The sequence below is a fragment of the Aulonocara sp. 'chitande type north' Nkhata Bay genome, linkage group LG13 (genome assembly GCF_057382095.1).
Source record: "Aulonocara sp. 'chitande type north' Nkhata Bay isolate Kocher_YH1m ecotype deep benthic linkage group LG13, A_spYH_male_GT1.1, whole genome shotgun sequence".
Taxonomy (NCBI): Eukaryota; Metazoa; Chordata; class Actinopteri; order Cichliformes; family Cichlidae; genus Aulonocara; species Aulonocara sp. 'chitande type north' Nkhata Bay.
In genome coordinates, this window is record NC_141356.1 from 25,923,329 (window position 1) to 25,945,930 (window position 22,602).

General features: G+C 40.7%; 1 protein-coding gene across 3 annotated transcripts in view; it reads left to right on the forward strand.

Moving 5' to 3' along the window:
• LOC147316179 (apoptosis-stimulating of p53 protein 2-like) overlaps window positions 1–22,602 on the forward strand; it is a 31,942-nt gene that overhangs the window by 2,082 nt on the left and 7,258 nt on the right. For 2 of the 3 annotated variants that reach the window (XM_086259462.1, XM_086259464.1), the window contains exons 2-10: window positions 11,852–11,999; window positions 12,948–13,061; window positions 14,989–15,059; window positions 15,679–15,780; window positions 18,490–18,664; window positions 18,861–19,042; window positions 19,134–19,298; window positions 20,978–21,025; window positions 22,277–22,460. In XM_086259462.1, the coding sequence (XP_086115588.1) occupies window positions 11,852–11,999; window positions 12,948–13,061; window positions 14,989–15,059; window positions 15,679–15,780; window positions 18,490–18,664; window positions 18,861–19,042; window positions 19,134–19,298; window positions 20,978–21,025; window positions 22,277–22,460 (1,189 nt within the window). The remainder of the gene's footprint in view (window positions 1–11,851; window positions 12,000–12,947; window positions 13,062–14,988; window positions 15,060–15,678; window positions 15,781–18,489; window positions 18,665–18,860; window positions 19,043–19,133; window positions 19,299–20,977; window positions 21,026–22,276; window positions 22,461–22,602) is intronic. The other variant, XM_086259463.1, reaches the window with a different exon arrangement.

The window sequence follows — 22,602 nt, forward strand, 5'->3', positions numbered from 1 at the left end:
GCCCATGACCCTGCTCGTGCAGGCTAGGGGCTTGTGGGGTAGTGAGAATGGAGTGTCGTAATTGCTTGCTGGGATGGTAAATAGGGGGTCACTGTTTCCTGAGCACAATGGGCTGCAGGGACTCTTTAGCAGTGTGCTGTGGTGGGTACATTGTGTGTGTTTGCCTGTGCTGTGCCAATACCCTGATAAGTGATGTTCACCATTAATTAAACCGTGGCATGGAATAACTCATTTACTCCTGATTTACTTTATCTCTCCTGAAACCAGCCTTTGTTCTGCACACATGAATTAATGTCACATTTAGGCTTGAATTCTCTGCTGGTTTATTAGCCCATATTTTCTCTTTGTCCACTTTTTGACAAGATTAATTATACTCTATTGACAACATAAAATAACAGAAACCAAGCTGGAAGAATACATTTTGTTTGTTTTGTTGTGGGTTTTTTGTGGGTTTTTTGTGTTTTGTGTTTTCGCTTCACATACCAAACACTTCCTCATTCCTCTCCCATGATGCATGTTGCTTCGGTGTGTAGATTTTCAAACAGATACAATTTTGTGCACCTGGCTTACATTATTTAGTTTTTCATTCTTTCACTGCTCACATTTGTACCGTGTCTTGGTTCCACATCATCAAATCTCAGTGTGCCTAGACTTTATGGTGGTGCTTTGATGGTGGAAAAGTGAGCTAATGCTGTGGGAAGCCTGATTTTGCTGTATGTGTCAACAGAAACCTGAGCAGGCTTTCTCTTTGAGTGCCACAGGCTTTGTGTTTACTCTGTGGGAGAGTTGTGTTGGTTACATAAGCAGATAGTCACATGTGATAGACAAGGATGTTCATGTTTTGACTTTATCCTTAAGAAGAAGATTGATAGGAAGACCTTTGTTAGCTGAGAACAGTTGTGTAAAAACACAGTAGGCCTGTAATATTTTGTTTTTTCATCAAAGGAGTGCACAAAATAATTTCTAAGGTGAAGAGGAAGTTCTTGTGAATGGTTGAATGCTCTGGTGACCATGTTGTTTACAACCACAGGTCTTATAGAGAAGCTGAATAATCTTCTTGAATGCATACTGTTAGATTGTGCTGTGCACCAGTGCCTCAACAACAACTCTACATTCACCTGGTTTCTGAGAGGAATCACCTGAGCTGGTGTCAGATTACAGTAATTGAATACAAAGTCGCTCACTGGGAATGATCCATTTGAAAAGGATAAATGTACATTAAAGTGGTGCAAAATTTCAGTAGAACTCACTTTCACATTAGACAGTTCTCTAACTAATGTTGAGCTGCTGAATGAACAGGGAGGTCGTGTGGGGTATAGGTAACGTCAGGAAGCAAAATGTCCTTTTGTATAAATCGTTAATATAGCTGACCCCTATCTCAATGATAAGGGAAATGAATAAACGGGATGCAGTTCCTTTTTTTTGACACAGGATGTTTTTTGTTTGATGGCAAACATTCATTTTGCTTTATCACCAGTACGGTACATAGATTTATTGATAATGGTAGTTATGACATGTGTGAAGGAACAAAAGATTTAAACTAGAAGTTTTGGTCAGTTTTCACATTGCATTTACTTAACACGGGAAGAGACTAGCAGCGAAGCTAAGACTGTAGATAATCAGTGACATTCAGTAACTTCAAGGAGCAATGGGTGGAGAAAAAAAAATGGTGACAACCCAGATTGGGTGGATCCAGCTTTAAGGGCAGTCTACACAGGAAGCTATTTGTCATGCAATTGTCCCTGACGGTTGGTTGCTATGTAGATACCCCCTATATAATGTATTTACCACCCCATCATATATCAATCACTGGTATTCTTTGCTCTCAAAATTGAACAAAAGTTTAGCTCGGGAATCATCCACTGGCTTTTTGGTCTATCACTGCTTGAAGTTGATGAATACAAGAGATGCTCTTTGGTCTCTGGTTGCCAAATTCCTGCTAGTCATCTACTTTGTTAAAGTAGTCAAGTGTTGACCAGAGAACGTACAACAACTTCAAGTGTTGATGGGCAAAATAGCTGATGACACAAAGCTCTCCGTTATTTCCGTTGCTGCAGGGACTTTTTGGTGGAAACAAATTGTATAATTTAGTCCTGAAAAGTTCCTCTAGTAGCAAAGGTCTTCTGTACTGGTAAGACTACAGTCATTCACTCTGCTGCTTCACCAAGGTTTCATTTTTACATATGACTGATTAAAGGTCACAAAGGCATCATTCACTGCTACATTTTGAATCGCATTTGTTTTTTGCATAAAATAAGAGTTGATAAAGGGTAAGTTTTCTTGCAGTTAAATCCCACACAGTGGGCATTTTTATTCAGTTTTTGTTGCACTCTTCATATTTTAAGTATCTGTATTTTCTATAATAACTTTCAGGCTGTGACTAGTTCTCGGAACATCTTCATCCAAGAGTCATGAGGCATTGGAAAAGGGGGAAAAAAGGATGCATCCTTTCCTTTCTGCTTAATTTTGACTCCCATTTCCCTTATCTCCCAGATAAGCCGAAAGTAGGAACTCTCTCATCACGTAGACCAAAAATAGAAGAGCATTGCAAGACCGCAGATTATGAAGTGATAGGCTAAGTACTGCAGTGCAGACATAGAGAAGAGGCTTTTGTGATGGAAGCTTTCTGCAGCTTCATGTACTGTAAAAGCTGCTCCCCCCCGAATGTTGCAGCTGAATAAGACTACTGTGCTTTTTGCTGTTTGTTACCCCTGACCTTTTCTCCCATGCCACCTCATCCCTCTAATGCAACACAGAAAATGAGGGAGAGGGAACACGAGATGAAGAGATATAATGCATAGAGCTGTTTCAGTTTCATAGAGTTTTATGCTGCCTCGCCTTTTTGAAGAACTGCTAATCTGGAACTGTGTCAGGCAGAGAGAACTAAGGCACGCACACACAGGAAGATGCTGCTGCAGTGTCTTACAAACCTTTGCTAATTAGATTCAGAGGTGACTCCGTCAACAAGACTTAGTTGACTCATTCGCTTACTACAGCAATATCTGTAATTGAAAGTGTGTGTGGACAGAAGGTCCAGCACCCCTTAGGTGAAGTGCCCTCGGGCATACTTGAAGATATGGCTTCTGTTATCCTCTGCTGCTATCATACTATCCACTTTCCCAGCCACTCCATTTCCCCTAAGGCATTGTGTTACATGTTCCATATGTTTATAAGGAACTGGTATTGCGTCTTAATATATTTTTTTAACCTGTCGGGCAGTGTATCTTATTTATTTACTGATTTCATCCATATGAAATCAAGTCTTATACATGATTTTTTTTCATAACAAATCTTGATAACAAATCTGATGTACTAAAGTATGACGCAGCTGTTCAGCTCTGTGTACAACTGGAAAGGGATGTGCTAACAGTTCTCTGAGAGAAATGTTAGATTAGATTAGATTAGATTAGATTAGATTAGATAGAACTTTATTAATCCCTCGGGTGGGTTCCTCTGGGAAATTCGATTTCCAAAAAAGCACAGCACCGACAGAAGTTACAGAGTTATACACACACACACATATATATAAATACAGAGACAATATAAATAAAATATACGAAGGGGATAAATAGAATAAATAGGAATAAAAATAAAAATACAAGTGAATTGCACATTTCAAGTATTGAGTCTATTGCACCGTTGACTATTTACAAAAGTATTGCACAAAAGGTATTGTACAGTGAGGTGAAGAGGCACTACAGCTTAGTTGTTCCCCCCCTCCTTTGTCCTCCTGTTTCCCCTCCCTCTCCCCTCCAGAGAGGAGTTAAACAGTCTGATGGCGTGTGGGACAAAGGAGTTTTTAAGTCTGTTAGTTCTTGTCTTGGGGAGAAGCAACCTGTCACTGAACAGACTCTTCTGGTTGTTAATGGCCGTGTGCAGAGGATGCCTGGCATTGTCCATAATGTCCATCAGTTTCTTTAATGTCCTTTTCTCTGCCACTGTCACCAGAGTGTCCAGCTTCATGCCGACCACAGAGCTAGCCCTCCTGATCAGTTTCTCCAGCCTGGATGAGTCCTTAGCACATATACTACTGTCAACTGTTCCTCCAACACTGAGGGCCAACCAATCCTGATGTTTTTCTAACTCTGTTCCAGCCGTCAGATTGGTTCAGCACAGCACTATTGTCATTGCCATTGGCCTTTCGTGCCAAAACGTGGATGGAATGAATTCTATTGACTTTATATTGACCGCGTCTCGTTTTTCTATCAAGGAAAATTTACTTTGTGAAAACTGTCTTTATCTTTTTTCACCTAGCCCTATCCGAAGGCTAACCATGTCCAGTGTTTCTGTTGGTTTTTAGTTGTGCTGATGTAAACAAAATATTGATTTTTGAAAAGTAAACAATCTGGAAGTGGAGACGCTATGCACGTTTTCATCCATCCATTTTCTTCCTCCATTGCACGAGAGATGGGGGTTACACCCCAGACAGGTCGCTTGTCTGCAGGGCTAACAGAGAGAAGAAACATTCTTGACTCTACTAGAGTATCTTTATATGAGGAGCAATTCAGAATAATGGCTTCATTTTTTATACTGGGCCCTTCTGCAGCTTCTGTCTGAAACTTTTTTTTTTCTCTGATTGGCTCCTCCTCTCAAACAGAACGCTTGACCAGCAGGTGGGTAGGGCTGCTGTTTAAGGAAATGCTGTGTGTCCAAGATGACCATATTAGGGATATCCAATTTCAGTGACACCCTGTAGAACCAAGCAGTAACAAAACTGACCTAGTTGAAACAGAAACAGCTTTTGACTCTGGGATTACCGTATTTCCCGGACTACAAAGCGCACCTGAATATTAGCCGCACAAGCTAAAATCAGGGGAAAATCCTGTTTTGTACATACATTAGCCGCACCTGACCAAAAGCCGCAGGTGTTTCAATATTGACTTATCATATGTAAGAGAATATGCACAAAGCGAATTGTCAGGAAAGAGATGGCTGTTTGGAGACACACCCCTTTTATTAATATTTTGAAAATCAAGTTATGGGTACATATTTGCACATGTGCTGTGCTTCATAAATGAGTAACAAATGTAGTACATAACAATAACCTACAGCACACCAGAAAAATAGATTCAGACTACCTTTTAGGCTCAGGTGCAGTGACACGGCTTTAACAAGAAGAAAAGTCAGTCATTCACCACCATCTTCCTGCGCACTAAAACCACCAAAGTCCTCTTCTCCAGTGTCGGAAACGAACAGGCTCAGGATGGCTTCGTCATCCACTCTCAGCTTCTTTCCTTCGTTGTCACTTTCAAAACCAAAGATAATCCTCATTGTCATTGTCAGTGTCAGAGTCGAACACCCTCTGAAGGGCCGTGGCGGTGTCCTCCTCTTCATCATGCAGCAGTCCAGCCCTTCAAAATCCGTTGGTGATCGTGGATGTTTGCACACTTTTCCACGCTGTCAGAATCCACCGGTAGAGTTGAGCACAACTTGCTTTTCGCAAGTTTATCGCCGCTCGTCATCCACGACTCCCGCTGAACGCATAGCGCTACTTTGAAGTTTGTTTTTCGCGCTACTTGTACGGCACTATGTTGCCTGGCGGATGGACATGTGACCAACATACCACTCTTGAACCCCGATCCTTCCGCCAGGCAACGTAGTGCCGTACAACAGCGGAACAAACAAAACAAATCGTCTTACGATATCACAAAAATCATGGACAATCTATAGAAAAGCCGCACCTGACTAAAAGCCGCAGGGTTCAAAGCTTGTGCAAAAAGTAGCGGCTTATAGCCCGACAATTACGGTACTTATTTAAACAATGACCTTCTTGTATACTTGCTATGTTTAATTTGGATTTCTATAAGTGTGACAGTTAAAATACACGAGCAAGGAAAGTATTAATAGGTCCTTTTAATACTTCACCAGGGCTCGCAAAATTTCAAAATCCCTGGTAGCCCTTCGGGCAGGGACGCTTCAGTTTTTGGTAGCCCAAAATAAATTTAAGTAGCCCAAATAAAAAAGAGAGCAATTTTTTGATTGATGTTTTGTTTCCTGTTTTGTTTCCATTACAATATTATACATTAAAGTATAATATTGTAATGGAAACAAAACATTAATCAAAAAATTATTGAAACACAAATTACAACATTGTATAAAAATTACAATCATCAACTCAAATATTTGGTTCTAATTGAACAGAAATTTCTATGAACTTGTAAGAACTGTAGAACATGAATCAGTCTGTGTCAGATCCTGAATATGAAATTTCCACTGAAGTCACAGGTAAGAGGCAAGTGGAACCAAGATCGAGGCCATTTGCTTTTTGAAGTTTGCAAAGACTGCTAAATTTTGCCAGAGGTAGTTCACTCTTTGCAACATAGTAGCTGTTCTAAACAGATTTTTCAGGTTTATTTTTAGTATGTTATTTGCAATTGGTGTTTGTTCTGGGAAATAATGCATTTCTTGCATTTCTCATGGGCTCTAATGGGGGCCTTTCTTAAAATGACTGGTCCCAGTAACAAAGGCGCTTGTCGACTCAGAAATCGAGGGAAAACCAACAACACACCCGGCAGAACATTAGGCCTATGTTATTTGCACGGGTGCACATAAGTGGTCCGCATGTGCGCATTCCCTGTCAAAATAAAAGACGCGCACCAGATAAGAAGTTTATATGGACGTTTGCGTCCATATAAAAGGCACTGTTTTTGTCCGCTAGAGTGGGATTTTCACGGCACATTCTGCATCACATCTCTGTGTGTTCATCATTTGTTTGAAGCCAGCTCACCTCCTGCAACCAGTTTTCCGAGAATACACGCTTCTTTTGTGGTTCTGACTCCTGACATTTCTTTGGAGGTAGAGGAACACCAAAGTAATTGCTTAAAGGAGCTTCTTCGACATCTTTAAGAGTTCTAAACAAATGTCTGTCCTCCTCCAGAAAATCTTATGTAAGCAAACAAGCGTTGCAACTTCTTATCTTGTGCACGTTTTTTATTTTTACAGCGAATGCGCACCTGCGGACCACTTATGTGCAGCCCTGGTTATTTAGCTCGTCATATTGCAGCCACAGAAATTCTTTTGTCCATGAAACCATGAAGCTGCACTTTCTTTTTGCCTTATAGTCTGATTTGTCATAACTTTTCCGTTTTGTGGTAAGCTTTTCTTTGGCTGTCACTTCTTCACCCTGACCTGTCTTATTTGGCTCAGCAGAACTGAAATATATATCCTGCTGCTTTTACACACGCACTCACATAAGCTCAGCGATTCTCTGCGCGATCAACCTCTCACATGTTTAAGCTTGCTGCGGGAGATTTCACTTGTCATGTTTGCATAGTAAGCTAACGATTAATAAGACGATGTCAGAGGAATTGGTGCGCAAATTATCATCACTCACAGATCAGTGCTGTCGCTCTCTATACACAGTTCACGCGATTGCAAAGTGAAAGCAAAAAACAAGCGCAAATTCAATTGCAATATGTCACATATTGACAGTGGCTCACCGATGCCAATGACATAATTACCCAGCTACATTTCCGAAAGAATGCAAAAGCATTGACATATATTTCCTTTCTACGATAGCCCGACGGGCAGGGCAGAGAAAGATTTTGGTAGCCCGACTGGAAAAATCGCTAGCCCCGGGACGTCGGGCTAGCGATTTTGCGAGCCCTGTTCACCCATTAATAGTCATCAGGGGATGGGTGTGGGAATTTAACTTTGGTTATATGCTACTCTTTGCATTGACAGTACATGAGATACTGCGTTTTCTGTACTTGTCTATTGGAAGCTAATTATATAATAAATTCTCTGTGACAGGACTGACTTTTATTTGGTAGTAATTGTTATATTGCAGAGTCATTGAATTATAGTACAATCTCGTGTGTTATTCCCGGAAATTGGAAACTGCAGCGGCATGCAGTTTTGATCACTCTTAACTCAATATGTGAACAACTGCATCTGGACAATTACCTTAAGAGACTCTTGCAGGAGGATTGACCCTCAGATGGAGAGAGTGGATTTTCAAGGTGGGACATGAAGAATGATATGCTTTTAGGAGTCAAATTATCTAAGGAGTATTTTTCTAACTTCATTTTCCTTTGACCCGTCCTAACCTAACACATTGAACATCAAGAGACAAAATGCCTGTAAACTGTTCTCTCTGTTGCATGAACCTTATCTTAACAATCAGTGGGAGTGCCACAATCTCTCTCTCTCTCTCTCTCTCTCACTCACTCACACACACACACACACACACACACACACACACACACACACACACACACAGAACATTCCTTTGTGCAATTGGCTACAGGTAGAGTGCTGATATTTAAACTCAAGTCATCTCACAGTGCCCTGTCTGAACTGGAGAGGCTTGAAAAGCTTGTTCAGGTCTGCAGCCGGTGGCATCTGCTTTAAGGATCCAAATCACGCTGCAAAAGGCAAAGAAAATCAGCATTTATTTTTTAAACTTCATAGTTTGTCTGTTCAGTACACAGAATTTGACAGAATTGTCCTCCACCGCCCTAAAGGGACTGGAGCTCATTTAACTTGGATATAGGAGAATCGCAGACAAAGAAGCCACTTTCAGTGAAATAACCCAGGATAGCATATCTTTGATAGTTTTTTCCCCTCTGTCTTTCTGAACCTTTTAGCTCAAGTATTGCCAGCTGCAGTCACTCTCCTACTCTTAGATGTCTTCCTCTTGCAGTGTCTTTTGTCTGAGGTTTTGATGTTACAGCCTTTCATGTCAGAGAGAGACACAGTCTTGTCAGTGTTATTGCATCTTGAACAAAGGATCCTACGCCGACTCTTAAAATTGTGGCAGTTTATTATTATTTTTTAATTTTTTTTTTTTTTTTTTTGGAGAATACATGGTCAGACTGTTTTGCACCTATTCACTGCAGGCCACTGTTCAACCTCCAAGAAAAAAACGTGATCCTATAATATAGTAAGACATAATGACCTAACCATATAGCTGCCCTGCTTTGAGGGTATCTACAGTGTAGACAGCAGTATTATGGCCATATTTCTTTGCATTGGCTATAATTGTCCGTTTGCTATTCTGAGCTGCCACATCACCCTCAAAACCCTGGGAGACAGGTTTGACTTAGCTGATGCTATGATGGAAATGGAAATCTTTTGCTATAATAGTGAGCCACAGCAGCCGAGGCAGCTTGTCCCTTCTCCTTCCCCAGGGCTCTCTAAAATAAAATAGGAAGGGAAGTGCAATTCAGCAATTGCTTCTGTCATCCTCTCCATACCTAATAGAAAGTAAGTGGAGCATATTTCTGTCAAACATTGTCACATAAAATCATGATATTGCCAGCTCCCTTCGAACTATATAAAGCTACACAAAGCAGTATTTTCTGGTAGGCTGTTGAGCTACTGTTTGTCTATTTTGCATTGTACCTATCAGGCTGTTACTGAGCTACCTAATTTTACTTGCTGCTGTATCAATGAATATTTAATGAACACTCAATTTGTTTGGCTGAGTCAAACACCTACTTATGGTAATCTTGCCTGTCTGAGTAGGTACGTTTCTTAAAACTTGAAGAGGGTCTGCGGTGTAGTTGCTTATTGTTGAGTAGACCATAAATTATAAAGATGAAAACACTTTTCTGATATTTACTGCAGCACATAAAATAAATTCCTGTAATTTACCTTGCATGCACTGCTTTGTTTGTAATGAAAAGTCTACAAGACCTATCATTTTGAGACCTTAAAAGGTTTGCAAGGATCAAAGACAAAAAACGAATTAAAGGGAATGTGTTTCCACACGTCATTTTGAATGTTTCAAAGTTTCCAAAACAATATGAAAATTGGTCTCATAGATTTTTGTATTTGTATTTGTAGTTTATACAGCTTTTGTACCATGTGTGCTATATCATAGCGAATAAGCAGTGACCACATGCTTTAGGTGGATGAAGGTCAACTGCAAAGTGCTAAGTCATCTAGATGGATAGTTGAAGTGAATACTGGTGGTCTTGGATCATCAACTTTAGTGCTGCAGCAAACTGGATTTTAGTGGGGGCGTTGCCAGCGCCCGAGATTATATTCTCTTCCCATCTGTGGTTCTTTCTTTTCCTACTATCTGTCAGTGCTCTCTTTCACTCTCCAAATATTAATAGGTTCACTTTAGCACTTTGGATTTCTGGGAAGTTTTCATGATGTCACCGTCTCATTCTGAAAGATCTACGAATTGTTTTTTGAAATAATTTGATGAAGGCAGACTATATGAGTGATTTTAATTGTTTTAGCATGAATGTTTAAACTATTCTAATTAACAGACACAAAAAGCCCCCATTTTAGTTTTACTTTCCAGGGTAGTGTTCTGCCACAGAGGGGTGGTCTTTGGTTAGAAACACAGCTTTCTGTTTACAGCTTTCTCTTCTCTACATTACTGACAGGCATGACTCACAGCTGATTTGCTCTATTCATGAGAATCTTTCATTTGCATCCCCATTGATTCTGGCAGTTGAGTCAGGTCCTCTGACTCAGGCCAGTGCCCGTTGATTCCACCTTCTGTGTGATAAAACAAACCTCTGGTTGTAGATGTTGCTTTGGAGATCTTCAGAGGGAGCGTTTCACCTGCCCACTCACTTAGTAAGCTTCATTTGAGGAAGAAAAGGGGAGTAAAGCCCCTTATCCTAAGGCTGTTGCTCTTTGGCGCAGTACACACCACAGCTAAAAAGCAACCCAAATACTTTTGTTTCTGCACCAGCTGCTCTGCATGATTACCCCCTTCAAGTTTTTTGTGCCTGTGACCTAGCTGACCTCATGTTCCCACCGTAGCCCCCGTAGGCATGGCTATTCACAGCAACTCGGAGTACAAAAACCTGGCAGTGTAACCTGGAGGTTCTGGGCATTTAAAATAATACCGCTTTTACAGTTACACGCTTTTCAGGATACTCTGTCTGAAGTCACTGTGAAGGCATGACACTGTGCAAAAACCTGGGTTTGAAACAAAACAGTTCAGTATGTTCAAGGCATGCAATATCCTAAGACACCTTAGAAAATTGGTTTTATTGCTGCCTTATCAACTCCTCTTATGTGCTCATATTACAGATTGGGGGCATATTCCATTACGAGCCTTAAGCTTCTTAGCGCTTATCTTTTTATGAATGTATGATACTCGTACACTGACTTTTGATGTTTGTGTTTCCTGTCAGCGATTATATAGATTTTGGAATATCACAGACATTTCAGATGCATATTTTTTAAATCATCTGTGAAGGCTTTTGTTTGACTCAGCCCTTCTTACTTTAATTGTTTTGACAATTGTTGCCTATTATAGCTATAAAGATGAGTAATATCCCATATAAGTATTGATTTTTAGAGTTTATTTTAAAAGGTTGTAGGTGACTGTCTGCATTTGGATCCTTGCTGATAGACAGCTCAATTTTCTGCTCAGTGTCAGTGTGTTTATTTTCTGCAGTAGCTGGAGGCATACAAATTCCAATTTATTACAAACTGCTTCATTGAGATTGCCCATTTCTGTGTAGATTGATATAAACCAGCCTTGAGCAGCTGTCAGTCACACACTTGCATAAGAACCTAGCGGTTTGCTCATTCAGAGTGCTTGACGGGGTTTTTTAGTGTGTTTACATTGGGATGGAGGGATCTCTCACAGTGGTGACAGCACTAGTTGGTGAGTGAAATGGAATTTCAAGATCTGGCCTCTGGTTTTTCTGTTGACACAGAGGTATGAGACCTGGGAAGCAGATCTGCTATCAGTGAAGCTCACATATTATACAGTCTATACAAACAATGAACCAAGAGGAAATTGGACACCAATTCCAGAGAACTTTTATGTTTACCTTACTTCTACTAACTCTAACAGGATCCTCTCGCTTGTGATCTTAATTAGCTCTATCTAATCTACTGGGTTATCTGCTTCTCTCGCCTGCTGTTCCAGATGTTCCTGACTGTATACCTCAGTAACAATGACCAGCATTTTACTGAGGTTCCTGTTACTCCGGAGACGCTGTGCCGGGATGTGGTGGACTTGTGCAAAGAGCCGGGGGAAACGGACTGCCACCTATCTGAGATGTGGCGTGGATCTGGTGAGTGACAGTGCTCTTTTGTTTGTGGAGTATCTGAAGGAACAGGAGTCGGTGTGTGGACACATTAGTTCTTATTTTATTTAGACAAAAAGTGCTTTTTCTCATGTTGACCACTTTGTGGTTTGTGATTAGCTTTGTAGTCATCTGCTTGGCAGTTTTTAAAGTGTTTGTCTCTTTTGAATCTACCATGCAAATAGCGTAGAGCCCTAATCTCTGCATCAAACACAAGCGCCTAAACATTTCTTACATCTCTCAGGTGGGAGGTGAGGAGTGACGTTGAGATTTCATGCCTGCCTCATTTTCACCGTTTCTAAGAGTCAAAGAGTATACAACATCAGAACTCAAGGAGCCAGGCTTCATAGCCGTTTCCATGGTGATACTGCCATAGTAGTGAAAAAGTGCCAATTATTGTGTTTGAGTACTTCCAGGAGTGGTCTGAAAGGAGATTGATGAATACTGAAGAGATTGTCTCATTTTGTACCCATTCACCACAGGCCACTTTTGAATCTCCTTGAAAACACAGCAGTGACATTTTGCATCCAAATTAGATGTAAAGTTATAAATTATATTTATAATATTTTACTTAACTGCTTCATTTTGCATTTCTACCATTATTAAAAGATCAGTTTCACTCACCTCTACTTAAGCATAATGTGTCAGCTCATCTGTGTAATGAAATGCTCAAAGACAATGTCTGAAGAACAGCTGATGAGCTCAGTGCCAAGAGGCATAATTGACAGCACGTTATAGTTGTTTCCCCTGAAGTCATTGCTTAGATAGATCAATGGCATGCAAACTGTGTTGACAAAATGAATCATCCTTCAATTTGGGTTAGACTGGATTCACTGAGTAAATGGCATGTGCAAACTTGACATGCATTCGTGTTTTAGCCAATCCAAGTGAAATATTATGAAAACTTGGGCTGAAATGTTTTATTTCGACTTGCAGAGAGACCTGTAGGTGATGGGGAGAGGATGCTGGATGTGCTCCAACGATTGGGACAGCACAGATCAGAGGTGCGCTTCTTTCTGCGTCACAACAGAGCTCCTAGCAGGGAATCAGGTAAGCAACTGTTTGCAATACACAACAGATAGTGAAAAGAGGCTTTAATGTCTGATACTGCTCACACACAAGAGTTATGATTGGGTGAGCACTGTCTCCAGAGGTGCCTGCTGTCTTTATAATGCCCTATTCACTCAATAAACACTATGGTATTTTTCAAACGTTTATCCAGAAGAGGGCTTTATATTTGGAGCCCTCAGATCCTTCATCCTTGCTGGAATCAGAGTGTCCGAGTCACACTATCAGAAGTCTGTTACTTTTCAATTTTCTTATTAACACAGAAAAGTCTAGTATTTTTTTCATAGACTATCCTCTCAACCCCGACTTGCATAACTAAGCCCTTTTTACCTCTCACAGCTTGAGTCTGGCCCAGGGATTAGGTGACTGTTTTCCCTTTGTGTTATCTTAGCCCGCTGTTGTTTTCCCACACTGAGAGCTTAGCTCTGATCATTATTTGCAACACAGCTCTGTATTAAATTTTTCAGTTACTGCATTTTTATGCGGGTTTATTTAGTCCTGTTGCCGTGTTTACATTAGTTACGGCAGTACGGATGTACTCTGTCCTGCCCTCAGGTTGCAGTTAGTTAAATGTTTATACTTCCCCGATACTGTTCGAGCATGCTCTTTTTATCCTCCGAGCATGTCGGAGGATAAAATGGAATGTCACCAATCTATTGGACTGCCAGTACATTTGAACTTCTTTTCATTAATCTAATGTTATGCCTGTGTCATGTCTGAGTAAGCAGCCACACTAATTATACTTTTTATAGACCTTTACTTTCAGCATAGCATAAATATGAAATGCAATCATTAACAAACAGGCACAGACAAAATTCTCAAGTTACTGGGCAAAAAAACATGATTAGTTTGAAGACTGCCCTAAACATGAATAATCTTACTTTTCTTCTATACTATTTTACTATAACACACAGACTCGGTAGTTAGTGACAAAGAACTAAACCTTAGAAAAGAAGGCCGAAAGAACTAAACCTTCAAAAGAGTTGTCACGCTTCACCAAATTCAGTGCCATGTGACAATAGTCAATGACACATAGGCAACAAAATGCCCCAGAAAATCATGGGTGTACTTCTGCTCTGTCATTGACTTGATCTATCTAAATGAAGTGAGGAAAATTAACGGAAAATTAATCACTGTGTGAATGTCTGAATGCTGTGACTATAACAGTTTGCGTCACTCTTGAGCTTAGCAGTGTCTTACATTCCCATCAGCGATTAACCAGCATCTATTAAACCAGTTATTTAGCTTCTGGAGCTGCAACCCATGAGGCTTTGATCTATGGGCTTGCATGAAGCTCTAATCGTGGTTGGTCAATCCTCTTTAAACCACATAAAGCTTCCTGTACTAACAATACTGAATGTTAAATTTGTTGATTTTCAGACATCTGTTTATAGCGATTAGTTTGTATCTAGCATGCATACTGTATGCTAGCAGTTAGACTATATAGTAAAGCTATTATGGGCTTTCATCATGGGATAATACTTTAGGGATAGGACCCAGATTATCAGACATGCATGCCAAATGCCAGTAAAACGGTTGGCTATATGGTTATATCTTCCTAGACAAGCATATATACATGCAGTAGTGTACCCACCCCACTAATAAGTCATTATTGATGAGGTTGAATCCCAAGAGATTTTTTACAAGTTACAAAAAGCACTGGGATAAAGAAGTTAAAATAATTCAGCACTAGCCTCTCATTTTTTCAGCTGGTATACACCCTCCTCTATAGCATGTCAAGACAAACCTATAAATCTAAATGTGTATGACTGTTTGTCAGAGACACTGAAGGGCAAAAGGACAACAGGACGTTCCAGCCATTTTTTTTTTTCTTGTTGATCCTTCATTTCTTTGAAGGTGGTCTAAATTTTAATGTCTGACGAAATCTCCACTTATTTTCATTACTTAGGAGGATCAAGAGGCTCAGATTCAAAGAGAAATGGAGTGAAGGGTCCCCCAGAGAGAAGGATGGAGAATGGGGTGAGTTATTAACTTTTTTTCTGACAAGTGGTTGAAATGGTTTACACTATTTTACATTCATTCACATTGAATGGTAGCTGATGTGAATAATTAGAAACATGTCAATTTGGAACAAAGTCTATTTTTTTTTTTTTTTTAAATTTTACTAATAAGGGTCATGCATTTAGTATCGGCATAAAGTCTTCTCCCAAAATGTAATTTCCTTATACTTGACGAGTTGAAGTTAATTGTGTGCTCTGGGATACTGATTAGTTCCTTTCAGTTCTCACACCCTGCAGTGTTTTTCTGCAAAATTAATCAGTGCATCATAACATGGATATGACTGCAAAATGATTATTCCGCTGAGGATGTCTCCTTGGGGAATAAATATTGTACAATGAATTCTGAAATCCCCCCCCCCCCCCCCCCCCCCAAATGCTTAAACTGCTCCCCCTTTTAAGGAGTATAACTGAAACTACATCTGATGTTTCAGTAATCTCCCCGCATATGTTTTGCATTTTTTACTTTAGGCCTCCTGTTGTAATTTTATTTTAGACTTTTATAATGGGAAAAATGCCTTCAGCTTGAATATATATTTAAAACATGAATGTGTTTCTTTTTGTTCTTTCTTTCTACACAGGTGGCAATGCCCCAGATGGACATGACGCTGGCTGAGCTACAAGAGATGGCTGCCAGACAGCAGCAGCAGATAGAAGCCCAACAGCAACTTCTTGCCTCCAAGGTGCATAAAAAAGTGCAGTAGAAAGAGATGGGTGTCTATAAGAGATTAAGGAGTTAAGTGGAGACAGTATTGAAGTCAGTACTGGACTAAAAATGAGTTCATTTAGTATATTAAATGAGTACATTCTATTGTACTTATATAATGCATGTTTATGTAGAGTTTGTGATAGACAGGTAAGGCATGGGTGGATGTGGGCATAGTTTCATTTGAGAAGCCTGAGACAGTTTACTGTCTCAGGCTTCTCACTCTGCGGGACACATCTGATATCTAAACTTGTTTTTTACTTTGCTCAGGATTGATTGATTGACAAGAAGAAAGATATGATAGAAAATAGGTGTGATATAGTGAAATACTTAACTGAGTGCTTATTCCTTCCATGTTTTTTTTTTTTTTTTTTTTTTGTTTTGCGGAAGCACTTTAAAATGTTTTTGTTCTTCTGAATCACCCACGCAGTATATGCAGTTTTATAGTAACTTTAAAAACTTTGTGTCTTCTTTTACTTCCTTAAATATGCTCCTAGGGCTGTGGTTTAGGTCCTTTAGGCATTTAAGCATTCACTTCCAAGCACTGTGTATACATCAGCACAGTATAACAAGTCCAGGAATGTGACTTCCAAGCAGTCAAGTACAAGCATTACATGTATACTTGATTGCTTGGAGTAAATAAAGGGGCATTGTCGTCATCATCACCTGACCCGTGGCTGGGATGTGCTTATCTTGGAACCTGCTGGGAGAGCTCTGTCATGTTTACAATATACCATGTGACACCTGAAGAGCGATGATTGATTCTGAAACCAACCAATTTTTAAATACCATTGCTAACATTTAAGCTTTCTGTAGTCAGAATTTGTTTGATTTGTTTTTTTTGTTTTGTTTTTTTTTGCTGGATCCAGTGGAAGTAATGCAAACTATCTCCCTCTCAAGCTCCCTCCCCCCCTTGATTTGTTTTCAGTACTTTCCACAGTTGCATCTGTTTCTGCTATTTAACTACCTGGGAATAGCTTCCCAAGGCTACCAGGGAAAGCAAGTTACTTCCTGATTTTCATTACAGCCAAGGACTTGTGGCAGGAAGTATTTTGCACTGAAAGCAAGGGTTATAGGCAAGCCAGTTATCAGTGACTTCATTTTATTTTCAGTAGCATTGCATTGTGCGAACATCATACACTCAACAAAAATATAAACGCAACACCTTTGTTACTGCTCCCATTCCCCATGGGATGGACGTAGAGACCTAAAATTCATTCCAGATACACAATATAACCATCCCTCCCAAACAGTGGTCACAAATCAGTCCAAATGTGTGGTAGTGGGCACATCTGCCATATTGAGATAATCCATCCCACCTCACAGGTGTGCCACATCAGGATGCTGATCTGACATCATGAGTAGTGCACAGGTGTACCTCAGACTGCCCACAACAAAAGGCCACCCTGGAATGTGCAGTTTTTTGCGCTATTGGGGGTCTGGGGACCCAGAACCGGTCAGTATCTGGTGTGACCACCATTTGCCTCATGCAGTGCAACACATGGTCGCATGGAGTCTATCAGATTGTCAATTGTGGCCTGTGGAATGTTGGTCCACTCCACTTCAATGGCTGTGCGAGGTTGTTGGATATTCGTGGGAACTGGTACACGCTGTCGTATACGCCGGTCAAGCACATCCCGAACATGCTCAATGGGTGACATGTCCGGTGAGTATGCTGGCCATGCAAGAACTGGGACATTCTCAGCTGCCATCTGCCCTGAACAATGTGAACCATGATTCATCCGTGAAGCGCACACCTCTCCAACGTGCCAGACGCCATCAAATGTGAGCATTTGCCCACACAAGTCTGTTACGGCGACGAGCTGGAGTCAGGTCAAGACCCCGATGAGGACGACGGGCATGCAGTTGAGCGTCCCTGAGACGGTTTCTGACAGTTTGTGCAGAAATTGTTTGGTTGTGCAAACCAATTGTTCCAGCAGCTGTCTGGGTGGCTGGTCTCAGACGATCTTGGAGGTGAACCTGCTGGATGTGGAGGTCCTGGGCTGGTGTGGTTACACGAGGTCTGCGGTTGTGAGGCCGGTTGGATGTGCTGCCATATTCTCTGAAACGCCTGTGGAGACGGCTTATGGTTGAGAAATGAACATTCAATGCACGGGCGACAGATCTGGTTGACATTCCTGCTGTCAGCATGCCAATTGCACGCTCCCTCATTGCTTGTGGCATCTGTGGCATTTTGCTGTGAGACAAAACTGCACATTCCAGGGTGGCCTTTTGTTGTGGGCAGTCTGAGGTCTGTGCACTACTCATGTTGTCAGATCAGCATCCTGATGTGGCACACCTGTGAGGTGGGATGGATTATCTCAATATGGCAGATGTGCCCACTACCACACATTTGGACTGATTTGTGACCACTGTTTGGGAGGGATGGTTATATTGTGTATCTGGAATGAATTTTAGGTCTCTACGTCCATCCCATGGGGAATGGGAGCAAAAACAAAAGTGTTGCGTTTATATTTTTGTTCAGTGTAGAAGGAAAAATGTACCTATTGTCTGTTCAGAGGAAGATGAACCAGGAAAAACTTCTATCAGTGGCCCTTATATGTGTAGCCCACAAACATTTAAGCACTGTACATAGTGCAGTCATGCATGAGGAGGGATGTGTTTGTTTAACTGTATTTTTTTTTAACAAGTGCTCTGCTTCCCCTTTGCTCTTTCTTGTCTCTAGGAACAGCGGCTGCGCTACTTGAAGCAGCAAGAGCAGCGTCAGCAGCAACAGGCATCTGAGCAGGAGAAGCTCCAGCGCCTCAGAGAGAACATTGAGAATCAGGAAGCTCGGCTCAAGAAGGTCCGGGCCCTCAAGGGTCAGGTGGAACAGAAACGTCTCAGCAATGGCAAACTGGGTGAGTTCGTTAACTTTGAATTCACGACTGGATGCCTGCTAAGAGTATGGTGTGAACCATTAAAGTTTGAAATTTATTTTGGATTAAGATGCGCTGTATTTCTGTGACGGACTGTCAACATTATATTGTTTGTCTCTCTTTGCTTTCTTTCTTCTTACCTCTGTCATCATCACGCTCAATCCCTCTCCCTTTCCAGTGGAGGAGATAGAGCAAATGAATAACCTGTTCCAGCAGAAGCAGAGAGAACTAGTGATGGCTGCGTCCAAGGTGGAGGAGCTCAACCGGCAGCTGGAGTTGCTCAAAAATGGCAAAATGGATAACTTCCATGACAACCAGAGCTCAGTTGCAGAGCTGGACCGCCTCTACAAAGAGCTACAGGTGTGAAGTAATAAAGGAAAATTCAAGTCCAAACATATTACTTGTTTAAAATTAGCACAGTTTTTGATTTGTGTTTGTGCTGGTTGGTCAGCTGAGGAACAAGCTCAACCAGGATCAAAACTCAAAGCTCCAGCACCAGAGAGAAAGTCTGAACAAGCGCAACCTGGAAGTGGCTGCTATGGACAAACGGATCAGTGAGCTCCGAGACCGGCTGTGGAAAAAGAAGGCAGCCCTGCAGCAGAAAGAGAACTTGCCCGTAAGTATTATTGCACCAAAACTACATAAAACAACAACAAACAAATAAACAAAAAAAAAAACATCGCTTTAATTGTTATATGGCACCCTGACAATCTTTCAGGGTACTAATTTTAATTTCTGGTACTAACTAGTAGAAATGCTTTTGATCAGAACTCCCCCTAGTGGCCTTGTGATAAAAAGCTGTTTGTATCTCTACGTCTGACATTCTGAGCTCAAGCTTCTCACACTTTCTTTCCTCTGTTTGGAGATGGTCAAGTGACGCTCCCCCCACCCCCACCCCTCCTCACTCACTCAGAGCAATCAGTTCCTATCTGTCTTTTTCCAATATTGGATCTTGGTGGGAAAGGAAGGTTGTTCTGATCATATAAAGGAATTGAGTTTGATTTTTCACTCCCACTCCTTCACTCGGTTGTGTTTTCAGTCCCATTTGACAGAAACAAAGCCAGAAGATGAGAGAGGAATAGTATGTGCAGACTTCCTATCACAGACACGCAGGAATGTCAGTGAAGATACTATCTGTTTCTGGTGGGGCTTATAAACATGAAAAGTGGAAGAATTCAGTTGCCTTTTTAAACCGTCTTTTATGCAAACATTTATGGCAAGATTCAACACACATTAAAAATCAGAAGGCTGAGTTAAGGCAGTCTGTGGTGGTAATCCTGTTTAGTGTTGAGGTATCAGTTCTGATCTCAGTCTCTGGTGTCTTTCTACTCCCCCCCCCCCCCCCCCCCCACCCCGTTCTAAAAGATGTTTGAAGGTTGCCATGGGACTGTAAATAAATCAACATAGATTTTTATGAAACAGAATGTGAGAAGAAAAGTTACCATATTTACTGCTTGAGGTTAACTCTCAGGGTGGACAGAATAAATAAAATAAATAAATAAAAAATCCTGATTGGTTGATATTGTGCTTTCACCTTCTCAATTACATGAGTCACTGTAATCTGTCCTCTATGCACTTATTTAATTATGTTCTCCTAATCGGGGCTTTATTGGCTTCCAGCACGAACTTTCTATTACAACTCAAACTTTTAACGACAAATATTATTTTTCATTAAAAGCTGATACAGTTGTTATGTTTTATCTGTGTTTTTAGATTCAAAATACAGCCTCGTGAGTATTTGGTTTGCAGTATTTACTCAGCCAAAACAGTGTTGAAGATTAAAAGTTAAAACATAAATAATACATTTTAGAAGGAAATTTAAATCTGTTTTAATTGTTTAGATAATGAGCAACTCGTGCCTTACTTTATAGCCTTCTGGCCTCTTTATTTAATGTCATATGTAATAAAGGAGAAGCAGTACATAGAAAGGTGTTTATGTGTGCATGTGTGTTTGAGAGGAAAGCTTGAATAGGGGCTCGTGAGGTGATTTACCCACACCCTGCCTAGAATCATAATGAGTGAGCCTTTTTCTCACCAGCACAAAGACACACTCCATCCAAGCTGCTCTCTCCTCCTACTAAACAGCAAGCGTCCGGCTAACATCACCCAGCAAACACGTCTGAACATACTGACCAAGAGGTAGTCTGAGAGCTGCCAGCTGAGAGTCATCTCACACCATCTTAGTCACATACTTCAGAAAACAGTGAAAAGGGCCAATACTGGATAGGGGGGGAAAGGGGGGATTATTTGGTATTTTGAACTTCTGTTGCATGTTTGTGCTTTTGTTTTCTCAAGAATGGCTATCCTGGTAAAGAGAGGGCTTCAAAAGAAACACACCTTCAGGTAACTAAACTAGTATTGCAGCTATACATATGTACCTGTTTGATTTCTAAACTGAATGTGATTTGGCTTCAGACTTTGTTAGTTTTTGCATTTGTTTAACTTTTGTTGCTCCATTCATTTGATGGATAAAACCTACAATGATCATTTAGGGAAACGATGTAGGACCAGCTTTTGTTGAGCTGTAAGAACTCGTGCCAACTTATAGGTGAACATTGATCAGTCAGTTTTCTAAATGTGGATAATTTAAAAAAAAAAAAAAAAAGGCATGAATTGCTGTGTTTATATTGAAGGTGCTGTCCTAACTTAATAAAGCAACAACACTTAGGAGACTGCTGCGCTGCTCTGGAGTCATTAGATCTTAAAATGTTTTTTTGTTTTTTTTATTTAAAACATTTTTTCTAATTTGTAATTAGTAAATATGCAAATAAACTGGTGTGTGTGTGTGTGTGTGTGTGTGTGTGTGTGTGTGTGTGTGTGTGTGTGTGTGAGATAGTAGTTCAGCAGTAACTTAACAGCCATTGCTGAGAAAGTAACTGGATATCTATGAAAGTGTTTTAAGACACTAAGGTTGGAGATGTCAGTCGGTTATTCCAGCATTTTTGTTCTAGATTATAACACCTACTCTGCTGCACCTATTCTTGGGTTTTTGCCTTCTTGTGGCATTTATCAACATTTGTTTCTATATGACAAATCCTACACACTTGGACTCCTTGTCTGGCCATCTTTCGGTTTATACACCACCAACTGGCATAAATACAAAGGTCCCACACTAAGGTTCTTGAGAGTAAACTTCACAAAACAAATGATCATTCTGAAAAAGGCTGAACACTTCCTTGCTCACAAGAGTTAATCCATGTTTGTTTTGTTTTTTTCTATCTTTGAGTGGGGAGGAATAAAAACATGGCCTGCTCTGGCACCACGCACAGGCTAAAGTGAACTTTTCACCCACCAAGTAGAAAAAACTTGTATAGGAGAATTTTCAAGTTTCCCATTTTTTTCATCCACTGTATATTTGTTTAAGTAATCGACTTAGGTGCCTTTCATTTTTGAAAACTACATTTTTCAAAATTGTTGTCAGCGTGTTTTCTGTGGACTCATTTCAGCAGTTTACAGTTTTGATTACCATTCTGTCATTTATGTTCATTTGTCTAAATATTGTATCCCTTTCTGTGGTTTACTGTAATACAGGCTCTTTAAATTGCTCTCACTAACCAGTCTTCTTTTTACTTTCTCTACCCTTTCACTGTACAGTTGCCCTCCGATGCCCAAGCCGGACAGCAGTCGGGTCCGTCTCGTGTGGCAGCGGTCGGTCCGTACATCCAGTCGTCCACTATGCCGAGGGGCCCAGCGAGACACGATTTGCTTGTAAAACCTGCCTACCCAGACGGCACTGCCACCCTCCCAGCCCACGAGCTACAGAGCAAAGCGGGGACAGGTGAGCACCCAGACTGTGCAGTCTGAAGTGCTGCTGCTCTTAAAAGTTTTTCCTTTTCTGATTTTGACTCAAATATCAGGCTGTCATCTTTACATCACCAGCTAAATTATGTTTCTTGTTTTTTTTTTTTTGGTTTGTTTTT